The sequence below is a fragment of the Numida meleagris genome, chromosome 6 (assembly GCF_002078875.1).
Source record: "Numida meleagris isolate 19003 breed g44 Domestic line chromosome 6, NumMel1.0, whole genome shotgun sequence".
In the NCBI taxonomy this organism is placed as follows: Eukaryota; Metazoa; Chordata; class Aves; order Galliformes; family Numididae; genus Numida; species Numida meleagris.
This window is the reverse complement of record NC_034414.1, coordinates 20824682-20846377: the sequence shown is the minus strand read 5'-3', so window position 1 is coordinate 20846377 and position 21696 is coordinate 20824682. Positions and strand designations below refer to the sequence as shown.

The window sequence follows — 21696 nt, the reverse complement described above, 5'->3', positions numbered from 1 at the left end:
GAAAATGATATTCATTAGACAAAAAAAAAGTAGGCTTGAACTTTGAATGCTGATCCTGAATTTTTTAGTTACTTCTGGTATGGCTTCAGCAAGTCATAATTCATCACCAGAGGAGTAAAAAAAAAAAAATTGGAACTTAAATACTGTGTGCTATTTAATATCTTTACTCCAGAGAGAAGACTGTCATGGGTGTCAAGCACTGAATTGCTCAGAACTGTCATCTACACTTCCTAGAAACATCCTTTTGTTGATATTTCGTGGCACAAATCCAGTAGTCATTCTAAAGAACAGAGACACAAAAAGATGTGAAAAGTTGTGTAGGTGATTTTTTTTTACCATGCTGTTAAGTTCAAACATTGCTGAGCAATAATTTATTAGATAATTTTATATGAATATAATTAATATGAACCAACATGTATTTATATAAATATAAAAATAATCAGTACATATTTAAAAATTAATCTTTTTTTTTTTTTGAGACAAGTATTTCATTAACTGAAGAAAGATATGTGGTTATCCTTTTTTACTGTATGTTTTTTAAGTGTAGGTCAATTAATCCTTAGTTGTCTGTTACCAGCACTCGGACAGAAATTCAAGATGAGGTGTTTGATAAGATAAAAGGATGCAGTGAGCCAGGTCTTGTGCCAGTGAAGATACACTGATTAATATAAGCTGTGGATCTGGTCTGTAAATTTTATTTTTGATAGTAGATAGTATTACAGCACAGTCAAGACTTTCTACAGTCAATCTTCATGCTATATTTGTAAGACAGAAGGTCTTCACAAGGCCTCTACCTGGGACAGTTCATACAGAAGTCTGGGAGAAAGGAAAGAGTGAATGCCAAACTAATCAGTAGTGATCCCTTTGGAGTCTGTGTCCACCACCGTGTCTGTGTCCGTACCTACGTCCACAGTACATAGAGTGAAGTTAAGAGAAAGTTGTAAATGGAGTCAGCTATTATTCCTTGCAATTTGCAGAGGAGTTACAGCAAATCTGTGTTCAAAATCCTTGTATCAATAATATGAAAAACAGTTTCAAGAGGACTGTAGTAGCCTCATACCAACTTTCAGGTATACTGTCCGCTGTGTCTGCATTGTCTGTTCAGCTATAACTAATGAAATTATTCCTCTCACTCCCTAGTATGTTCTTACTCTACCTTTCAGTAAAAATTGGAGATAAGAAAAGATAAGAATAGTGAAGTGCAATTGAATTTAGTCTAGTAAGTGCCTTTCTCACTTATAAGTACTGCTTGTTAAACTTCATTTTGAAAAATGAAGCTGTATTTAGTGTAAATGTGAGGGATCCTGTGGAAAAGAAAAGCACCTCAAACCATTAAAAGAAAAAAAATCTGCTCTTTTTGCTGCTATATAATTTTAAAGCTATTTAGCAATTTGTACTATATTTAAGGGAAAAAAAGATTGCTGACAACTTGGACACTAGACTGAAAGTAAAACAAAATTTACAAAGGAGTATTTTGTACCCTTTAAGAAGGAAAAATGAAGTTTGCAAGTTCCTAGCAGACCCTTAATTAAATTGGAAAGTTGCTATGCTGCCTTAATACATTAGGGAGAAACTATTAAGGCTGTTTGCTGCCTGCAGTATACTGCAGGTTACATTGTTAAGTTCCTTCATGGAGCAGAAGCAAGCTCTACCCCCATAAATAACTTTAATGAGCGATGGTAGGATACAGCTTTGCTCTCTTGTATTTGTTGTTACCTACATAGAGGACTTTACATCCCGGTACTTGCCACTGAGCAGTATCATAATACCTGTTGTAAGAAAAGAATGAGCAGCTGTTGAAGACATTCTAAACAGCAGATACCAAATTTTTATAGTTCCCACCAAATGATGGCTACTCTCTTGCAGTATTTGTCTTCAGTTGTAAGAGGAGAGAAGATAATTCATGGCTCTTTCCCTAGAAATCTGTCTTGCCCTGGCTTTCTCAAGACAGATGTCAAGGACGAGAGATTTTCTAGCGCGTCCTTCTGCAAATACTGTTAGATTATCAGTATGCATAAGTTACTGTTGACTGAAGGTTATAGAATGGTGGTCTCCACATGCTGGATACCTAGCTTTCTGTCTGAGCTGAAAAAAAGGTCTATTGTATCTACTGAGCAAAACAGAGTGCTTGAAGAAGCTATTGTAAGAATTCCATAAAAGCAGATTGTTCTTCCAAGATAATCCTACAGCAGTGCTCTGGTGCTGTACTAACACAAATTCTCCTCGTTAACATGATACAAGTGAATGAGTCAAACTGCCTTTCCAAAATACAGTTTCTAAAACATTCGGAAAGTTTACCATAGTACAGTAGGTCAAATTTGAACACAGAGATATAGTTCCCATTGTGGCTTCAGTTTGAATTGAAGACAGCAGTCTTCACATGGTATTCTGTAAAAAAGCCTCTATGTCTCTCTCCAGAAATAGCTGAATTTAAGTGGAGAATAAGGTAATTCTGATATACTTCATATGTTATCTGTCAATTTAGAATTTAAAGCTCACAAGCAAACTTCTAGATAAAAATATTACTGTAGTATAAGTATAGATACTTCTAGATAAAAGTACAACTGTAGTGTAAGTGTAAGCTATTATCATATATTAGTCACTGTAAAGCCTCCTAAATTCCATGTACGCCAGACATAACACATTATAAATGTTGAAGATAAGGACCTCTCTTAATTCATCACAGCCAATGCTAGCTGTTTTCAGTTCATAGTTACCATTGCAACTCTGTATTTTATGGTAGGAAGGAACAAGAAGAGAAAAAGAAAGGAAATGACTCATTATTTCAAAAAAGAAAAGGCTTTTTTTCATTGTTTTTGTTGTTGTTGTGTTGGTGTGTTTTGTTCCTGTTGTTTCATTTGTTTGTTTTTAAGAATTAAAACTGAATCCAGTCTTATCATTCTCTCAGCATTTCAGCAATCAGAAAGCAGATCTCCTTCACTATGCACTAAAAAAAAATAATAATAATTGTTTTATTTTTACCTTTTGATGCCTATTTCATAAAAGCTGCATTTTCTTAACAATTAGCTATCTAAACCTCCTGATATTCCTTATGAATAAGTGGATCAGTCTCGTTTAGAGGATTAAGTTCAAAACTTCATCTAGAATAAAAATAATTCTGGTTTCATTGAATTGCATAGAGTAATGCCAGTTGAATGGAGAACTAGACTAAATTCAGTCAATTTCTGTAGAATTACACAGAAAAATATTGCATTCACCTTTCTGGAATGGAAAGAGTTATAAAGAAAAGAAACCACAGAAACATCTTTTCTTTCTTTTTTTTTTTTTTTTTTTTTTGTTTGTTCCTCCTCAGAGACATAGAGAAGACCGCATACAAAAAAAATTGTTTTTTTCCATCATTTTCTCTGTGTCAGTGATACCTCAGGTTTCAATCTATGACTGCAAGATTAGAGGAAGTTCTTAAATCTGTGCATGTTCTTTATCTCTGATACCTAGCCGCTCTCCTGTCTTCACTGAAATCCTTCTGAGATTTAGATTCCAGTCTAGAAACTGGGGCTAGTACAAGGGATCTCTGCATTTCTGTGAAGTTCCACTGTGAGATGTAAATCACTGTAGTCTTCACTGGTTATAGTTGCTGCTATTATATCTTGACAGTTCTTGAGCTTTCTATAGCATAGAGCATGTGGACAGCAAGTTGAGTAAAGAAATGAAGATATTTTCCCCAGGTTACTCGGATCACGGTTTTAAAATCATTCTTGCAGTTCAACATCAGATATTGGCAACTAGTGGTGCTAATAGCCACTGTTAGGCACGCTTGCATAAGTGGCTATAGTCAGAAATATCAGGCAAGTAGTAAAAGATTCTCTACGTGTACTTGCTTAGATGTACATGTAAGCTTCCAGACTAAATGGCCCACTATCTGATACAGGTTTGTAAGGCAGAAAATGCTGGGGATATATACACTGTACGGTGTCAGTATTTCAATGCAATGTTAGCACTTACATTGCTTATCACTTACATTTGTCATTGTCCTTTTTAGCCCACAACCATATGGAGCTGGTGTGAAATACACTGGTCTGATGATACCAGAAATCTCCTCCAGCATACTTTCAGGAGGGGGGATGCATTATCAGTGTATTTGTCTTCTTGAAGTATTTCAATGGCCCTTACTAATGACAGTCTGAAAATATTTAGTATACTTATCTTCATGCATTGTTCTGCAATAGTGAATGCAGATAAGAATCCGGGAAATAGTTATCAGCCAGAGAGATCTGGGTGCATCAATACTTTTGTCATTCAGCTATATTTTTGATGTACTTAGGCTGGAGCAATAGTTAGAAATTAAAGCAGAAAACATTATTTCCTAGTAGGAACCATAATTTTTTAGAAATAATTTTGAACTATATTTAACAGAGTATATTAGGTATATCCTTGCATAAACAAATGCAAGTATTGGTGTGCAAGCTTCACTGACTGCCTGTGTATTTGTATTGACTTTAACTACATGACTTTTTTCTCACAGGAGCCCTGTGTCTCTCAGTATACAGAACGAAAAAGCAACCTGAATTTAGTACTTGTGTATTTATCAGTAATGTGTTCCTTTTTTTGTTACTATTTCTTACCATAAGGATGTCAGCTGCTTCAAAGCTGCCTAGAGCATGTCTGTACATTTTCAATGACTATTGTATAGGTATATTCCTTGCACAGAACATTGTATCTGTAAATGGTTAAAAATTTACAAAGTTGTAGGAAACTAAAAACAGGATTACACAATGGCAGATATTGAAGATCCTTAGTAATAGGTGGTGTCAGTGCTGTCTCTGATTATAGAATGGCTTGGGTTGGATGGGACTTCAAAGATCATCTAGTCAAGTCAGCATAGAAATTGAAACTTTTACTACACACAAGCATACTTATATCCTCGAATAACATCAATTATCAAATGTATTCTGCTTTGAACAGATATTTTTCAAATTTATTTTGAACCTTGGATTCCTCGCTTGCTTTAAAACATTTTTAAAGTAGCAGAATAATTACTTGGAATCTTTTAATAATCCAGTATGTTAATATCTTGACATTTTATAATATTAAATGACTTTTGTTTCAAAGCATGCTGTCACACACATGAGCTCTGCCTTTTTAGCTAGCTCAGTCACTACTTTTCCTCTTTATTACTTTAATTAAATGAAAATTAAATTTCCATCACCCTAAAATCTATCCTGAAAGTATGCCATCAAAGTCGAAGTGCTTACATCAGCAATAGTCTGCAGTTGGCTTGGCATTTCAAATTCTTATTCTCATGAGATAGAGTCCTGACTCCGGTGAAATCAAAAACTCCCATTGATTTCTGTAGGAATCAGTTTTTACCATGATTATCCCTCATAGATCTTGTTAAAGTGGAAGTCTGTGGTCAACCCATGAATTTAGAATACTGTATCAGTACTTCAGAATCTGAATTGGTGGACAAGCAGGTAGCCCTTCTGTTACTAGAAATTTTACCATTTTGTTTAACTACGTGGTTTGCTCCAAAAGCAATGCCTCCTATTTATTTCCATGGAAACAACAACAAAGAGCACAATAACACTGTTTGATAAAGCAAATTCTCAGCTACAAAACACAATTTTCCAACATAGTTACCACTATTAGCTATGCATTATCACCAGTGAAAAACAGGAGCCTGAATGCCACACTTGTAAAAACCTGCACCAGTAGAGGTGACTCACAATCGCTGTTGCCACTGCTGAAACATCACCTACCACCTCACTGTGCTCACATCCACTGTTTGGTCTCCATAAACATACTGTAAGCCTCAATGAATGTCAGTTGGTGCAATTTTTTCCACATGGAGAAATTCAGCGACACACCTTTGGTTCATACTCACTTTCTTGTCAGACACCGTTTTGTCTGACTGCCCCTCTGCTTCCATCTGTCACATGACAACAAAATGGAACAAAATATTGGTGGTAAGGTTCAACCTCTACTGCCATACTACCAGCATCCCCCTCTGACATCATGGGCCAACATTTCTATGGCAGGAATTTTATTTCAGGTTCTTTTAAATATTTATATTTAAAAACTAGTTCAGAGCTTGCCAAAACCCCCTCTCACGTAAGGTATATATGAAAGATTTCCTGCGGCCAAGAATCAGAAGATCATAGCACAAAAATTGGAAAGTCTTGGCTAGAGTAAGCTTTGGAGATAATACACAGGGAACTGGAAACAGTAGGTCCCCAGTGGTCCTTGCCTATTCCCACTGTTGGAAGGACTGAGCTGAGTCTCAAGTGATCTAATGTTACCACCATCTGTGGCCTGTTCTCTAGGTTGAAGAGCAGAACGATTCTCCTGAGATATCCAATGAGTTTCAAGTAGGAATAGCATAGCAATCATCATAAATTTTTCTGAACTCATACTTACCTATCTGAATGCAGTTCTTCTGTAGGAGGAAAAGAAAGAAGTTGCAGGGAGGTGGGTGTCAGTCTCTTTTCTCAGGTGACAAGTGATAGGATGCAAGGAAATGGCCTCAAGTTATTCCATGGGAGGTTTTGACTGGATATTGGGAAGAATTTCTTCATGGAAGGGGTGATATGTATTGGAACAGGGAGGTGATGGAGCCCTCATTCCTGGAGGCAATTAAGACACATGTGGATGTGGTACTTAGGGAGATGATTTTTAGTGGTTTACTTGTAATGTTAGGTAAATGGTTGGTCTTGATGATCTTAAAGATCTTTTCCAACCTAAATCATTCTGTGACTCTGATATGCAGGTGAAAATATCAAATATAAGGTATTTAATGCATTTCTGGAAGGTATACAAATATTATGATAAGAATAATAGAGGAATCTGCAGAATAGGACAGAACATTTTCTAATATTTAATCCAATTTAGTTTTAAATGTCATAGCATGTTGGTTTTCTAAAGCTTGAGTAGTGTACACTTTCATATGTACATAAAGTTCGCTTTTGAATGGAAATGTGATGCAGGAGTTCTGGCTCCCAGTCCTGCCTCTGCTGCTGACAACTGTGATTCCAGCATATCCGCTTAGTCCCCTGTGTACTGCTGGGAGCAAAGTTCATCCATGCTCCACTCAGATGCAGACTCTCTTGTGCTCTTGTGGCTAGGCTGGAGCAGCACTGGGAGGCATCTTAGCTTAGGGCCAGTAACAAAGAGCTAATTCATGGTCATTTTTTAGAGCAACGCGCAATACATCCAGTCAGCACAGAGTGTGAAGCTCATGCTTGCATATTATCTTGCAGATATATGCTAAATTTTGCCAACTAATTTAATGCATTAATTCATCAGTTTCTTCAGTTGTGAACTAGAATATAACCTGTCTCTTTTTCCAGAGACCTTGTGAGGATGTGTTTGTGTATGATGTCTTATTAAATCAATCCAGTCAATGGTGGATAGCTGCCAAAACTTCCAGTGGGTGCAGAAGGCTCTGCAGCCCCTACATTCATGCAACTTCCAACAACAGAAGTATCAGGTCAAAGTTTGTTGTTGAGATCTAGGAAGACACTTGTAGGTAATTGTTATAGTCCCCCTGAGTCATCACATAGTTTCACTCTTAATTTTATTTCACTAGCTGCCTCCTAAATTGAGTCATTTTCCCACTTGTAATATTCAAAGTGCACAAATAGTGGATGCAAGAGCACCTGTGACCTGTTCATTGCCCAGCAGTGATAGATTTGGTAATAATGTGCTTGCTATTCTGGCTGTGCTGCACTTTGGTAAAACCTAAGGTTTAATTGAAATACACCCTGACCTTAGTTTTGATCATGGGGCATAGAATGGACATAATTGCTATGAATCTACTGAGAGATATTATGGCAAAATGTCATATTGCTAATTTTGGCTACTCAGACCCTTCTGGGATAACAACAACAACAACAACAACAACAAAGAACCTCAACTCGCAGTAAAAAAAATAAAATGCATGGCAGATTCATAAAAGTTCTAAAGCAAGTAATTTTCCAAAAAATTAACTTCTTACAATTCTCTGTACCTATTTTTTCTCTCAAAATGCTATCACAGTATGATAATTGCATTGCCCCTAACAGTTTCATATTCCTTCATAATTAAATAAACAGCTTGTAAATTGCAGACCACAAAATGCCTGCGTTCCACTCTTACCTTAAGGGGTTTCCATAGTTACCAAGGACAAGAAATTTAACCATCAGTTGCCAGACTCGAGGCTATTCGCAGCCGTAACTTTTTATTTCCTGTCTCTTTTTCACTTTGTCTCTTTGTTTATTAACAGAATGAGGGAGTAATTTGAACTCAGTTAGCCACTACAAATGCAGTGGTGTAAAATGGACTCTGGTGCTTTAGTGTGTTAGCTGGATGCTTTTCTCCCAGAAGGTCTTTTAGAATAATGCATACTAGCAATACAGTCTATAGTTACCAAGGTTATGAAATACTTACCCAGCACTTCTCCAGCTCAGTATCAAATAATTCATATCTTAAAATAGGAAAGCATTTTTCTTAACACAGTGTTACAGTGTAGATGCATTTAGGCAGATGTGTATTCTAATTGATATAAAAAAAAAAGCATTAATGCAGCCTTTGCATTGCTACTTTAAGATAATTTGCTTTTATCTTTCAGTCTCCTCTGTTTTGCATATTACAAAATGTTTTTGGAAAAACTGCACTTTTTAAAGCACAAACACTATTCTTAATGCCAGTGAAGTAGGCAATCCTCTGATCTGCTTATCTCAAAAAAAATCTTAAAATTTTTCTAAATTAATTCAATTTTTACTAGAGCGTCCCTGTTGCCAATGTTTAGAAAGTACTGCTAATCCACAAATATACTATATTTTTATCAAATTAAGATATTTCTCTCTCTTAGATTATATTAGCTCCTGAGGTCAAGAACTCAGTAATGATCAAAGGATGTTTTGTTTTGGTAGAAGAAATATCCACCATTAGCATATTCAGTAAATTAATAAACATACTGTAATTTAGAAAAGAATGTTAAACACTATTGGTTTTGGCTTTAAAATCTGAACTTGCATTTCATAACAGTTGGATGAAACTTTTGTAGGGACAGATATATAATCTAATACCCATTTCTCCTGTTTGATCTTCTTTGTACTGGTTCTATATGCGTATTGCTGTGTGAGCATTGTTAGACTATGTGGTGTTTTGATCTGACATTTCCATCATCTCTTATAGTTTGTGAGTATGGAGACAATTTTGGAAGGAATAAGGGCAGAAGTGTTGGAATCCACCAGTCTTGCACTTTTTTTTGCCTTTATATCTATATAAAACACACATCTTAACATCCTATATTTGTAACCTGACAATTTTTACCTGCTTCTTTAAAATCTTATAGCCCGTTGTTGAAAATTATTCTAATGTACAGTGCTTAATATCTCCATGTACCAACTGATAATATTCTAAACTAATTCAGACTAAAACTGGTTCCTTTGGAATTAAGCATTATTGTAGTACCTTCAAATAGATGTTGTCTTAAATCACTGCTAGTCTGTTAAAAAAATTTTTAAAAAAGTACTACAGTGCTCCAAAATAGTGACCTTAGTGTGGCAGGAATGAAGACTGCAGTATTTTGGAGCACTGCTGTAGCATATCATATAATTTTTTACTAAGGGTTTCTTTTTTACTAACTTGTTTGTGGTTCACAGATGCCTTCTGAAAAGGGTAACTGTCATTTTGCTTTGATAATAAACCAAAAACAGATTGAGAAAGCATCCTTTTGATAATTATTGATATACTACAGTTTAATGGTTGTTCACTGATGTATATCTTTTATAAGAAATACATACCTTCAGGTGAACTCCTGAAAGTGCTATATGACTTTTGCTTATATCATGGTTGACAAGTGGCATGTAGTGACATGCTACTGTAAATAATTAAGAGAATTATGGTATCCAGGCTATTACAAAATTTCTTCTATACAGTTATGTGGTTCACTCCACATAAATATCTGCCTAGAAAAATATGCAAGATGAAAGCAAAATAATATGTTAAAAGAAATGATGTTTTATAAAATGAATTAGTGAAAAGAGCAAAACGAAACTTGAATAATTTGAGGGATTGGTGATGTGGTAGAAAACGTTTTTACCTTCACGTAATTGGTTTTGAACCGAGCCCAAGTCAATACAGAATGAAAGTTCCTAATGTCTACATGGGGTTTCAAGAAAATGAATCCAAATTAACTTTGAAAAGAGACTAGCTAAACTGCATTACATTCTTTTATGGACACTGTTAATTGAAATTACAGTGGCCTTGATTCAATTTAGCTTAAATTAAATTCTAAATAAGAGTGTCCACACAAAGATTTAATGCAATATAATTAACCCACTTTAAAAGTTAATTCCAATTAAATTTCTAGAATGTTTCTGGGTGGACTATTACCAAGCTGTAACGTGATGGCTTTTATGAAAGAATTTAAGCTCTTTCATTGTGAAAAGTTCATAGATTGCTTCCATTCACACAACTGTGAGTAGTCTGAAGAGAATTACTTTTTTCTTTTCACCTTTTGGGTGACATCCACACAAAGTATCACAATCAATAAAGAAACCAACAAATTACTTTTAATAAAAATAACATGGCCTAAAGATATATCAGTTTCCTGATATTTCCTCTGGTTATCCTATAATATAGCAAATGTTTTCAGTTGGACTGAGGAGACAAAGTACAAGTCAAACTTCAGAGTAAAAAAAATGTATAAATAAAAGTACATGTGAAACTGATTTAGATTAAACTCTGATTTAAATTAAACTCTATAAACCTAGGAAAACATACTGGAGGAAACATGAGATCAGGTGAAATAAAGCTGTTTTCTGTATAACAAAATGAAATAAAAGAACGGAAGAACAGACTGGATCAAACTCATCCTTGATTGAACTCTCCTGAAATGAATGGTGATTCAGGAGGATTGAATGTGTCCATCCACATTTAGGACTTTCTGTTTAGTCTGTTAGTTAAGTCTTAGAGAGTTTTCAGAAGAGAACTGGAAAGCATTTGTGATACAGCAATACCCACTCTGCATCCTACACTTACATGCTTCAAGGGGCTGTAGGAAATTTTGACTATGTTCCAGAGTGAAGCAATGAAACATGCAAAGAGGAAAATAATTTGTGTTGTGAGTCTTGATTTATCTGGTCTCACATGTAATCAGTTTGCATTGCAGTGCTGCCTATCTAGCCCTTTTTGGCCTCCACTGTATTTAACTACAAATAAATAACAAATAGATAAAAGCTGCTGGGCTTTGAAACCTCCCTGGTTTTTAGGCATTGTTGCAATGGCTCCCTAAGCTGTTGTTGAGACTTTTAAAGTCCTATAGCAGTGGAAAGGGAAATCTGATTTTTAAGAACGGAGGAAAAGATACACAACTATATATAGTTTCAATGATTAAAAATAAGGCTAGAAAGAGAGAGACATGAGATCTACTTTAACAAATCTATTTGCTGATTTTGTATAATTATTATTGTGATGCTCTATATATAATGTTTGTGGCAAAAACAATGAATTAAAAAAATGACGTCACTTTACTGTATATGAGCATGCGAAGTTTTTACGCTTCAGCACTAGTCCACAGAGGTTCAGTCAGGTGGAAAGAATTTCAGGCCAGAAAAGGCAGGAAGAGGAACAAGAAAGTATGGTGAGTGAATCTGAAGCAATGTGGTTCCATCAGCCCAACCCTTAACAGCCATATGGGGACACACATCTGAAGCTGCAGGAGCATTTGCAGAGCAGATGTTGGTGGAGGATTTCTGACCCCAGTGGAGCTCCCTGCCCACAGTTCAGTCTCTGTTCAGGGATGAGGGCTGGCCCTTGTGTGTTTTAGCATTTTGTTCACCTAAAACAGATTGTGTGCTTGCCTCCAGGTATCTCCACTGCAATTCTCTTGGCTTCCTCTGCTGCCATTGCTGCCTGAAGGGATCAGTCTCAGGCCCTGAGAGCGTTCACAGTTACTCAAAAGACAGTAAAAACAGTCACTTCTGCATACGGTCATCCTGGGCTTTAGACCTATTTTATTACTGTTCTCCATGCTGTGTTCCATACAGAAACTATTTGCAATGCTCCAGTGCTGATACTACCGGAAGAGACTTCCCAGCATAATTAGCTGCTTGACACACATAGATCCTATTCATATGTTTGGAAATCTGCCATTTAATTTGCAAATGTAGAGTGGCTTGTTTACTAAAATATGCAGATATCTTTGCAAAGGGTTTTTCTCTCAATAAGCTCTTTAAATGGGTGTGGTGTACAGCACACATAACTGTGCCATATAAAGTGAGAAAAAGGTGACTTTTCTGAAAATATCTGCATATTTATTGGCTTAGATGTAAAAAGTGACGTCAGTGTTTCTCATCCAGAAATTTTCTGGCATAAACTTGACGGAGTGTTGTGAAGATTTAATTGCACTGTAATAATTTAATCACCTGATATCTGATACTTTCTTACCATATTTTCAATGTAGAGATATATAGCAACACATCTTTTATTTTTTTCAATTCAGATGAGCAGCATCAACTGAAGTGTATTAGATTATACAGTATCATAAACCATATGTTAGGTTAGAGTCATGGCCTTTGCACCATGTTGCTCCACTGTTGAGACTGTTACTCAAAGGCCTATAGACTAGATAGAAAGCTGCACTGCCAAAAGCAACTGCCAGTGATCCATCCTGAGATCTCACAAACTTAGGACCTTATCAGATAGATCTTTGGGAAATGTGTAGGATTTCTTTTTTTGGAATCAAAGTTCACTGTTAAAGGAAAATCCTTCAGTGATTACAGTGGGTATTGTCACTTCATACTGGTAAAATATCAAGAAGTGATGAAAGTTTAATATCAAGCCTAAGATCTAATTATAAAAAAAAGGAAAAAAAAGAGGAAAAAAAAAAGGAATGAAAAATGAACCACTGATTCCATTACAATGCCTGTAAGGAAGACATCTTGACATCTCTGCATACACATGCTCAAAAAAGTTAAATTTCAGTACCATAACAGCTGTATACTTCAAGCAGTCCCTAAGAAAAGATCTGTAGAGATAGATCAGCTTTGTCATTCCTTACTCCATCTTCTGTGTTGGAACTTAAGAGGGCAATGCTTTTTGCTTAGAGGAAAATGTGTACTATATCAGGACTAAATATCAAGTAAGTACAGAGAAGAGAACATGCATATCAGGAGTCCATCTGAGTGAAGATTTTCTGAGTTTTATGGAAACAGAAAACAAAACAAAAGCTATATATGTGTGTGTATGTATGTACATATATGTGAGCATAAAGAAAAAAATATATTACTTTATAAAGAGTTTAGTAATTCTGATTGTGTCTGGGGAGTAGTCTGAACAGTAAGGGTATTCTTAGCATTTTAAACAAATTCTAAATATATACAGCAGAGGGCACTAGTGTTATTGAACTGACCACTGAGTTGATATTTTAGTACTAGACAGATGAAAACAAATTGCCCAGAAGACAGAGTTGTCAAGATAGACTGAAGAAGCCTGTTGATGGTCTCTGTTCCATTTATAAAGCTAAATCTTTGTGTCTCTAGCAAAATAGACAGATACCGAATAACAAATTATTCTAGTACTGAGTTCCAGATGAATCTTTATGTAAAGCCCATTAACGTATTCCCATAATATTCTTCAAGACTTTAAATTAATGTGTTTTTGCACTGGCTATTTCTTTTTCCGAGGTGTTTCCAGACTATCTAAAATAACTCTGACTAAAAATGACTGAGCAAAGACTTCCTGAATACTTAAGGTCTTAGTGATGGAATGACACCAGTATAAAATAACGTGCTGTTTATTAGTATGTTCCTACTGACACAAGGAATCTCACCACAGTATATTAGCCTCATGCAAATCTTGCAGGTTGGAAGTGAGGATTTTCAAGAAGTTGCCTGGCGTAGCTTCTGCTGGCCAACATGACTTTTTAATATCATCAGATCCCCTGTACTTCAATACTGTATTCAAATAAAATGATTTTATCTTTATTATTTTTTTAACCCATGGAGCATGTGTGTAGTGATGGAAAAATATTTCCTGGATAAAGGAATGTATTAAGAGAATGATGGGAGATGGTGGGACCAAGAAGTTGGAACAGGAAAGAAGTGCCTTGCAGGTCTTGCAGCATGGGTTGAAATGATTGGCTTTATGGAGGCTGGCTAAGCAGCTGAGGATAGTTTATGCATATGTTGGTTGCTGTTGAGGACACCTGCTCTCTCAAGTTTGTTACACTTTTATGTTTGTATGACCTTTGTAGTGTTTGCTGCACTTTCTTGTTTTACTAATCCAATAGTTTTAATCCTTCAGGAAATCCAGTTTACAGGAATGAGAGTACAAAGTAGTAAAAAGAAAGGTAGAGAAGTCATATGGCCTGTTGCAAAGCTGGCCTTTAACAGTGAGCAGGTATGAGACAGAACATAACAGAAAGCTCTCACTCTACAAGCCACATGTGCTCCCCAGGCCACAGTAACCATACAAGGACAACAGTCAGCTCAGAAGCTTGACAGAGCAGAGTTTTTGTCTCAGTTACTGAGAAGACAATAACACTGCACCAGTGCAGTGGTAGAATAATTAATTTGGTGTGGTTCTGCATCTGTTTTATTACTCATTAGTGGATTTATTCACTCCAAGTCACTAAGGGATAAGTTTTAGAAGACTAGAAAAAATGAGGCAGGAAAAATGATAAACCTACTCAATAAAACAAAACTAGGGACAAAAAATACAGGTAAAATAATAGGAGCTAACACAGAAGATGGTTAATAATTATTCAGCATCAAAATTCATGGATTACAGATCTTAGCTAAGGAGCCTTGAAATTGATATTAGACTCATTGATGTCTGACCACGACAGGCAGATTTCCTCTTCATGACAGTGTAAGAAAGATGGTTCTTTTCATCCCTCTTTTTACAGATAGTTTTAACTACAGTGGATTTCTAATTTTAAAAAAACCTTGTCTTATAGCATGCTTTAGTGATTAGTTTGGGAATGTTCATCCCTATATTTAACAAGTAAAGGCTTGGGATAGGGATAACGACACAACAGCACCTTCTGAATGACCTTGTAAGCCTACAGTGAAAACGAAGATGTTACAGCAGCCACCCCTCATCAGAGTCAAGTATGTCACCCTAAACCCATGAAACCAATGTTCAGGAGTACTCTTATGGGCAGAGGCAAGGGATGGAGAGGCTGGAGCAGTAACATCTAACACTATAGCCGTGGTGTTCTCCAGAATCACATGACAGAATTTAAGCCACAGAGAAGGAAGTTGAGTGACATGCTTAAGGTTGCAGAACACATTAGTTTCATGAATCTTTCATACCAAGACTGATGTTTTATAAATAACACTTACAGAGCGAATCAAACAAACAGCCCAGATCTTCCAATTTCCATTCACAGCTATCCATTATATTGCCTTTTTTTTTCTGCAGTAAATTGTTAAAAGTGAGATGAGAACTCTTGCTAGCTCTGAACCATTATAACAAGTTCAAAAAAATGCAGAAATGAATTCTAAAAAAAATACATTGTCTGAATATATAATTAGAGAAAGTCTTTCATCAAATGAATATCTGTGAGATGCAAGTTAGTATATATTCTTTAAAGAAAGATAGCTTCTTTACACAAAATGAAGCAATTCAGAGCCTGGAGTGGAAAGCCTTTGCCTTTTAGTATTTTATTTTACTGAATACATGTATTATGTATCTGAGTGCTCTAGGTTAGAAATATGCTCTAAGCTTCCTGTAATTTATAAGACTTCACTTTTGGCTTATTTATAGGAAATTTCATTAATCTCTACAGCAGAGGGACCTTGTAGAAAGCAGCAGATTGAAAGTGAACTGAAGGCTAGGAGCTTGAAGAATTACCACAAATGAATCAGTACTGAAAGACTTAGAATGGTAATGATCATTTGTGATGTAAAGATCTTTTTCCTCCTTACAGTAAGATCTGTAGGATTTTTCTTTTAGAGATACCAATGAAATTGTCAACCCTGCAGCTACAGAGATATTTTTCAGCATTTAAATGGCTATTCTTATTTCTGTGTTGGGCACACATACACTAATGAGTGTTTCTCTGCTGCTGGTGCCAAACAAAAGAATTGAAGAGGAAATATTGTGAATTTGGATGACGCTGTTTAATGATAGGGAAGAACTGATGCTCAGTGTGTTTCATTTGTATTTTGTTATTAAAATCTAAAATAGGAAAGATATTGCCCTCACATTTCCATGATCTACTACGTTTAGTATTAAAAGTTTTATTTTTATTCAGACTCTGATGTAGGAATCCCATTTATATAGGCAAACAGTTTCACCCATAAAAAATCAGGAATCTCCACTTCCTCTTCATATTATCCATTGTTTTGGTTTATTCATAATGTGTCCAGAAAGTTGAAACCTTGAACATTCTGATGATTATTATCTTACTTTTTTGGGGGGGGAGGGGGAAGAGGGAGGTTGCTTGCTACTTCTTTCAATTCTCTTCTTGATTTGGAATATTTCTCTTAAGTATTGAGTGTGGCTGAAATAGTTATCTGCCATCATACTACATGCATTATACTTTAGAATGAGCAGGAAAAGCTAGTGTCTGGATATTTCTTATCTCATTGTGAATTACAGGTGGCATAACTGTACAGGAACTGAAATATTAGACTTTGCATAGCTATTTGTGCTACAGTTTGATTAAATTGGTAGAGTTGAGTGAAAGGACTTGAGAAGTCTCTCTTTATTTGGAGAGTGCATTTAAATATTTGAGATTAATTTAATGTTCTTCTTCTCCCTTCTTTCTTTCAGACTATTCAAACTCCAGAAGGACCAACACTAGATAAATTATGAATGTTGAACAAGATGACCTTACATCCACAGCAGATAATGATAGGTCCTAGGTTTAACAGGGCCCTATTTGACCCCCTGCTTGTGGTGCTGCTGGCTCTTCAGCTTCTTGTGGTGGCTGGTCTAGTGAGGGCTCAAACTTGCCCTTCAGTCTGCTCCTGCAGCAACCAGTTCAGTAAAGTGATTTGTGTACGGAAAAATCTGCGAGACGTGCCAGACGGCATCTCCACCAACACCCGGTTACTCAACCTCCATGAGAACCAGATCCAAATCATTAAAGTGAATAGCTTCAAGCATCTGAGGCACTTAGAAATCCTGCAGCTCAGCAGGAATCACATCAGAACAATTGAAATAGGGGCCTTCAATGGTCTGGCCAATCTTAATACTTTGGAACTCTTTGACAATCGTCTGACCACTATCCCAAATGGGGCTTTTGTATACTTGTCAAAACTGAAGGAACTTTGGTTGAGAAACAACCCCATTGAGAGTATCCCTTCTTATGCTTTTAACAGAATCCCTTCTCTCCGGAGATTGGATTTGGGGGAATTGAAAAGGCTTTCATACATCTCAGAAGGTGCCTTTGAAGGTCTGTCCAACTTGAGATATTTGAACCTTGCCATGTGCAATCTTCGAGAGATTCCTAACCTCACCCCACTTGTAAAACTGGATGAGTTAGACCTTTCTGGAAATCACTTGACTGCCATCCGGCCGGGTTCCTTCCAAGGGTTAATGCATCTTCAGAAATTGTGGATGATACAGTCCCAGATCCAAGTGATAGAAAGGAATGCTTTTGATAACCTTCAATCACTTGTGGAGATCAATCTGGCACACAACAATCTAACACTACTGCCTCATGACCTGTTCACACCACTCCGCCTAGAAAGGATCCACTTGCATCACAATCCTTGGAACTGCAACTGTGATATCCTTTGGCTCAGCTGGTGGATTAAAGACAAGGCACCCTCTAATACTGCATGCTGTGCCCGTTGCCACACACCTCCCAGTTTGAAAGGAAGGTACATTGGTGAGCTGGATCTGAACTACTTCACATGTTATGCTCCAGTCATAGTGGAGCCACCAGCAGACCTCAACGTCACTGAAGGCATGGCTGCAGAGATGAAATGCCGGGCATCAACCTCCCTGACCTCTGTATCTTGGATTACTCCAAATGGGTCTGTTATGACACATGGAGCATACAGAGTTCGGATTGCTGTGCTAAGTGATGGCACATTAAATTTTACAAAGGTAACTGTGCAAGACACGGGTTTGTATACATGCATGGTGAGTAACTCTGTTGGGAATACCACAGCTTCTGCCACACTGAATGTGACTGCCCTGGATAACCCCGGCTATACATATTTTTCGACTGTCACAGTAGAGACTGTGGAACCTTCTCAGGATGAGGCACAGACCACAGAGCAGGTTGGGCCCACACCAGTTACCAACTGGGAGACCACTAACATGACAACCTCACTCACTCCACAGAGCACAAGATCAACAGAAAAAACGTTCACCATTCCTGTGACGGACGCAAACAACGGGATTCCAGGAATAGATGAGGTTATGAAGACTACCAAAATCATAATTGGTTGTTTTGTGGCTATCACTCTCATGGCTGCTGTGATGCTGGTAATTTTCTACAAAATGAGGAAACAGCATCACCGGCAGAACCATCATGCTCCAACACGGACTGTAGAAATCATAAACGTGGATGATGAGCTTACAGGTGACACACCCATAGAGAGTCACTTGCCCATGCCAGCAATAGAGCATGAGCACCTAAATCACTATAACTCTTATAAGTCTCCTTTCAACCACACAACAACAGTTAACACAATAAATTCAATACACAGTTCAGTGCATGAACCGTTATTGATCCGAATGAACTCAAAAGACAATGTACAAGAGACTCAAATCTAAAACGTTTATGACATTATGGGGTGGGGGTGGGAAAAACAAAATATGGTTTATAAAACAAATGACACAAATGACTGGGCTAAATCTACTGTTTCAAAAAGTGTCTTTACAAAGAAAAAGAAATTTATTTATTAAAAATTCTATTGTGATCTAAAGCAGACAAAATTATGTGTATTCCTCAGAACCTCTTTTTGCTGCACTTATTTACCCTCCTCCTTCCCTTTTTAATTCCCAGCCAACCCTGGTTCCCATTTGCCATATTTTTCATAGGAGATCTTGATTCCCTAAAAGAACTGGCCTAGGAAGTTTTATAAGAATTCTGTTACACTTTGGGAATTTTTATGGTGAATTCTAGTGGTGAGATTCAGTCTATTTTGTCACTTCTTTCTCTCTTCTTTTGTTTTCTCATGCCCTTTATGAAATTATTCAACAGGGAATGGAATATTAGCAGCAACTTTACAAGTGAGCAAACATACAAGCAAAACTTTTTTTTCTCCATGTAATGATTTGATGATTTGCTCTGTATTTACCAAAAGGAGCATTCTGTGAAAAAAAAAAAAAAAAGGAAGAAAAAGTAAAAAAAAATAAAAATAATTTACTTGTGAAAACCTATAAAACCCATGATCTTTTAAGCAATTCTAGAACCAGAATTTGTAGTTCAAACACTAAACCGAGATTATAAATAAAATATTGGTTTTTTTTCTGTACTTGGATATAGTTCATTTTTAGTGTGACTTTACAGATCAAAAGCTTGTTAAAATTCTTACAATATTCTGCTTTGATGGTCCAAAAAAAGAATTGCTTTAAAAAGAATAATTAAAGTACTTTGGATCATTACTGAAGAATAGTATAGTTTTCATTTTAGTGTACATAAGCAGCACACTGTCAAACAAGGTTGCCAAAATTTTACTGCAAAATTATGATGATTTCTTTTAATGGTGTTATAATTTCTCTTTTATATCACAATGTATATTCCACAATACCAGGAAAAGTTATACAAAAAGTTTCAGGTATCACTGAATTTACTAGACAAAGGTGAAAACTATGTTCTGTTTTTTTGCTATCTATAACTGTCAGCCAATAAGAAAATTCATTTTTGTATCAAAGCTAGTAGTTTCCAGCTTAGTTGTTCTGGTACTTCTAGACATAAATATGAAATATGTTTAGATATCTATACAATCCATAATCAGAGCTGTATCTCTATGTACAAAATTAAATCAAAATTCTTTTGAAGCTCTAACTATGAGGAAATTCAAGAATTTTGATTAAAAACAAACAAACAAAAACACAAAAAAGAACAACCGCTCAACCAAAAACAAAAATCAAAAAGAACAAACTTGGCCAAATCAGAAGAGAATAGGTTAATGTCATTTGCATGACAATTAGCATAATCAGCCTGTTTAAATTAAAATTCAGACTTGTTTACCAGTAGGAAGTGTACATCCTTTTCCTTTCTATTTATATTCATTCTCTGGATTTAGCTTGTTGTAAGGATGGAGTATACCTTGTATGTTGAAAGCTAAAAGGAAGTCTTTGCATAAGAAAAAACAGATTCAGGACACTGTATTCTTTCAAGTGTAGAAGTTCTTCCAAATTAAACTACTTTATACATTGGCAACTAAGTGGAAGCACTTTAAGACAATTTAGATTAAGAAAAGGAATTATATATTAAATATCAGTTCTAAATGTCTTCACTGATTTCTGTATTTAACTACTCATGCTGTGAGATTCAGGATCCTGTTCCAGGTGAACAATGTACTTAGTTCTTATCAAAATCTCTTTAGACCATTCTGTTATGCTACAGCATGCAGGAAAAAGATCCTCCTGAATGGTATACTTCTGTTCTCTAAAATTAAGAACGAATATCTGCCAGATAAGTTGAGGGGGTAAAAACCTCTCATTGGGTGCACACTTCTCAAGGTTGCAAGTGAATGTTGCAAGAAGGCCTGATTTAAAAAGGACACTGAAGATATGTGACAATGAATCACACTCTGCAAGGAGTCTGATAAGTATAATACAGAACGAAACACAAAGTTCTATAATAATCTCAAAGAAACATTTGGCAAGACATTATCCTTTGATGTACTACATGAAAAATAATATCTACTCTAAGAGAATTTTAATAGAGGACAAAGATGGACATGAATGTAAAATGCTGAAGTAGCGATTCCTCTCTTTGCCTACTTCTTCAAAGTGCATTACAGAATTTTATTGCTGATTTCTTTTCAGCATTGTGATAAATTCTGTACAGAAACCCTGCCAACACATTGCAATTTGTATTTTACCTATCCCTCTGGTTATAAATATGTCTGTGGCCAATGCTCATCTGACAATTGAAAAAATTGTTTGCAGGAATCCTAAATCTGTAATCAAAAGGTTAAAACACTATGTCTACTATTTAACATCTATTTGCTAAAGCACTTATGGTCACCGTGATTTTATAAATGTGTAGTTTTTACTAACTCCTAAAGGTTAGGTTTTGGAGGTTATTACAAAGCAGGACACAGTGTCAGTGACAGTAATACAGTGAAGTAATGCAAAATAGTATCAGTGACTATTTTTAACAATATAAACATTCTTATTGAGTATTAATCAGGTTATACTGGCTAACTGAATAATACTAAAAACAATCCAAAAAAACACTATATTCCTGTTCACTTATTATAGGGATAAAGAAAAGGCATTTTAGTGTGTTTGCTTGCGATAAGATATATATTAAGGAGGAACGATACTAGTTATGACTTTCTCAATATCTTCCCTATCCTTGGAATTACAGAGATTATTTTTGCAGATTATTTAAATACCAGAGTTAGAGAACATCACAGCTTAAACTTTAAACTGAGTTCTGCAATAATATGAAAAGAGTGCTATGCATTCTCTTGTTTTAGTTTTGAGATCAAGCTAATGCAGCCTGCTGCTACTTCAAAGACTACGGTGTTAAATATGAAGCCTGAGTCTCCTATATGGCAGAGAATAATTGATAGTAAGCTCTAATGAACTATCTCTTGCAGGTGA

General features: G+C 35.9%; 1 protein-coding gene across 2 annotated transcripts in view; it reads left to right on the top strand.

Moving 5' to 3' along the window:
* Positions 1 to 19304, top strand: part of LRRC4C (leucine rich repeat containing 4C) — a 98377-nt gene extending 79073 nt beyond the window's left edge. For both annotated transcript variants that reach the window (XM_021403424.1, XM_021403425.1), the window contains one exon: positions 16726 to 19304. In XM_021403424.1, coding sequence (XP_021259099.1) covers positions 16768 to 18684 — 1917 coding nt within the window. In that variant the 5' untranslated portion in view covers positions 16726 to 16767 and the 3' untranslated portion in view covers positions 18685 to 19304. The remainder of the gene's footprint in view (positions 1 to 16725) is intronic.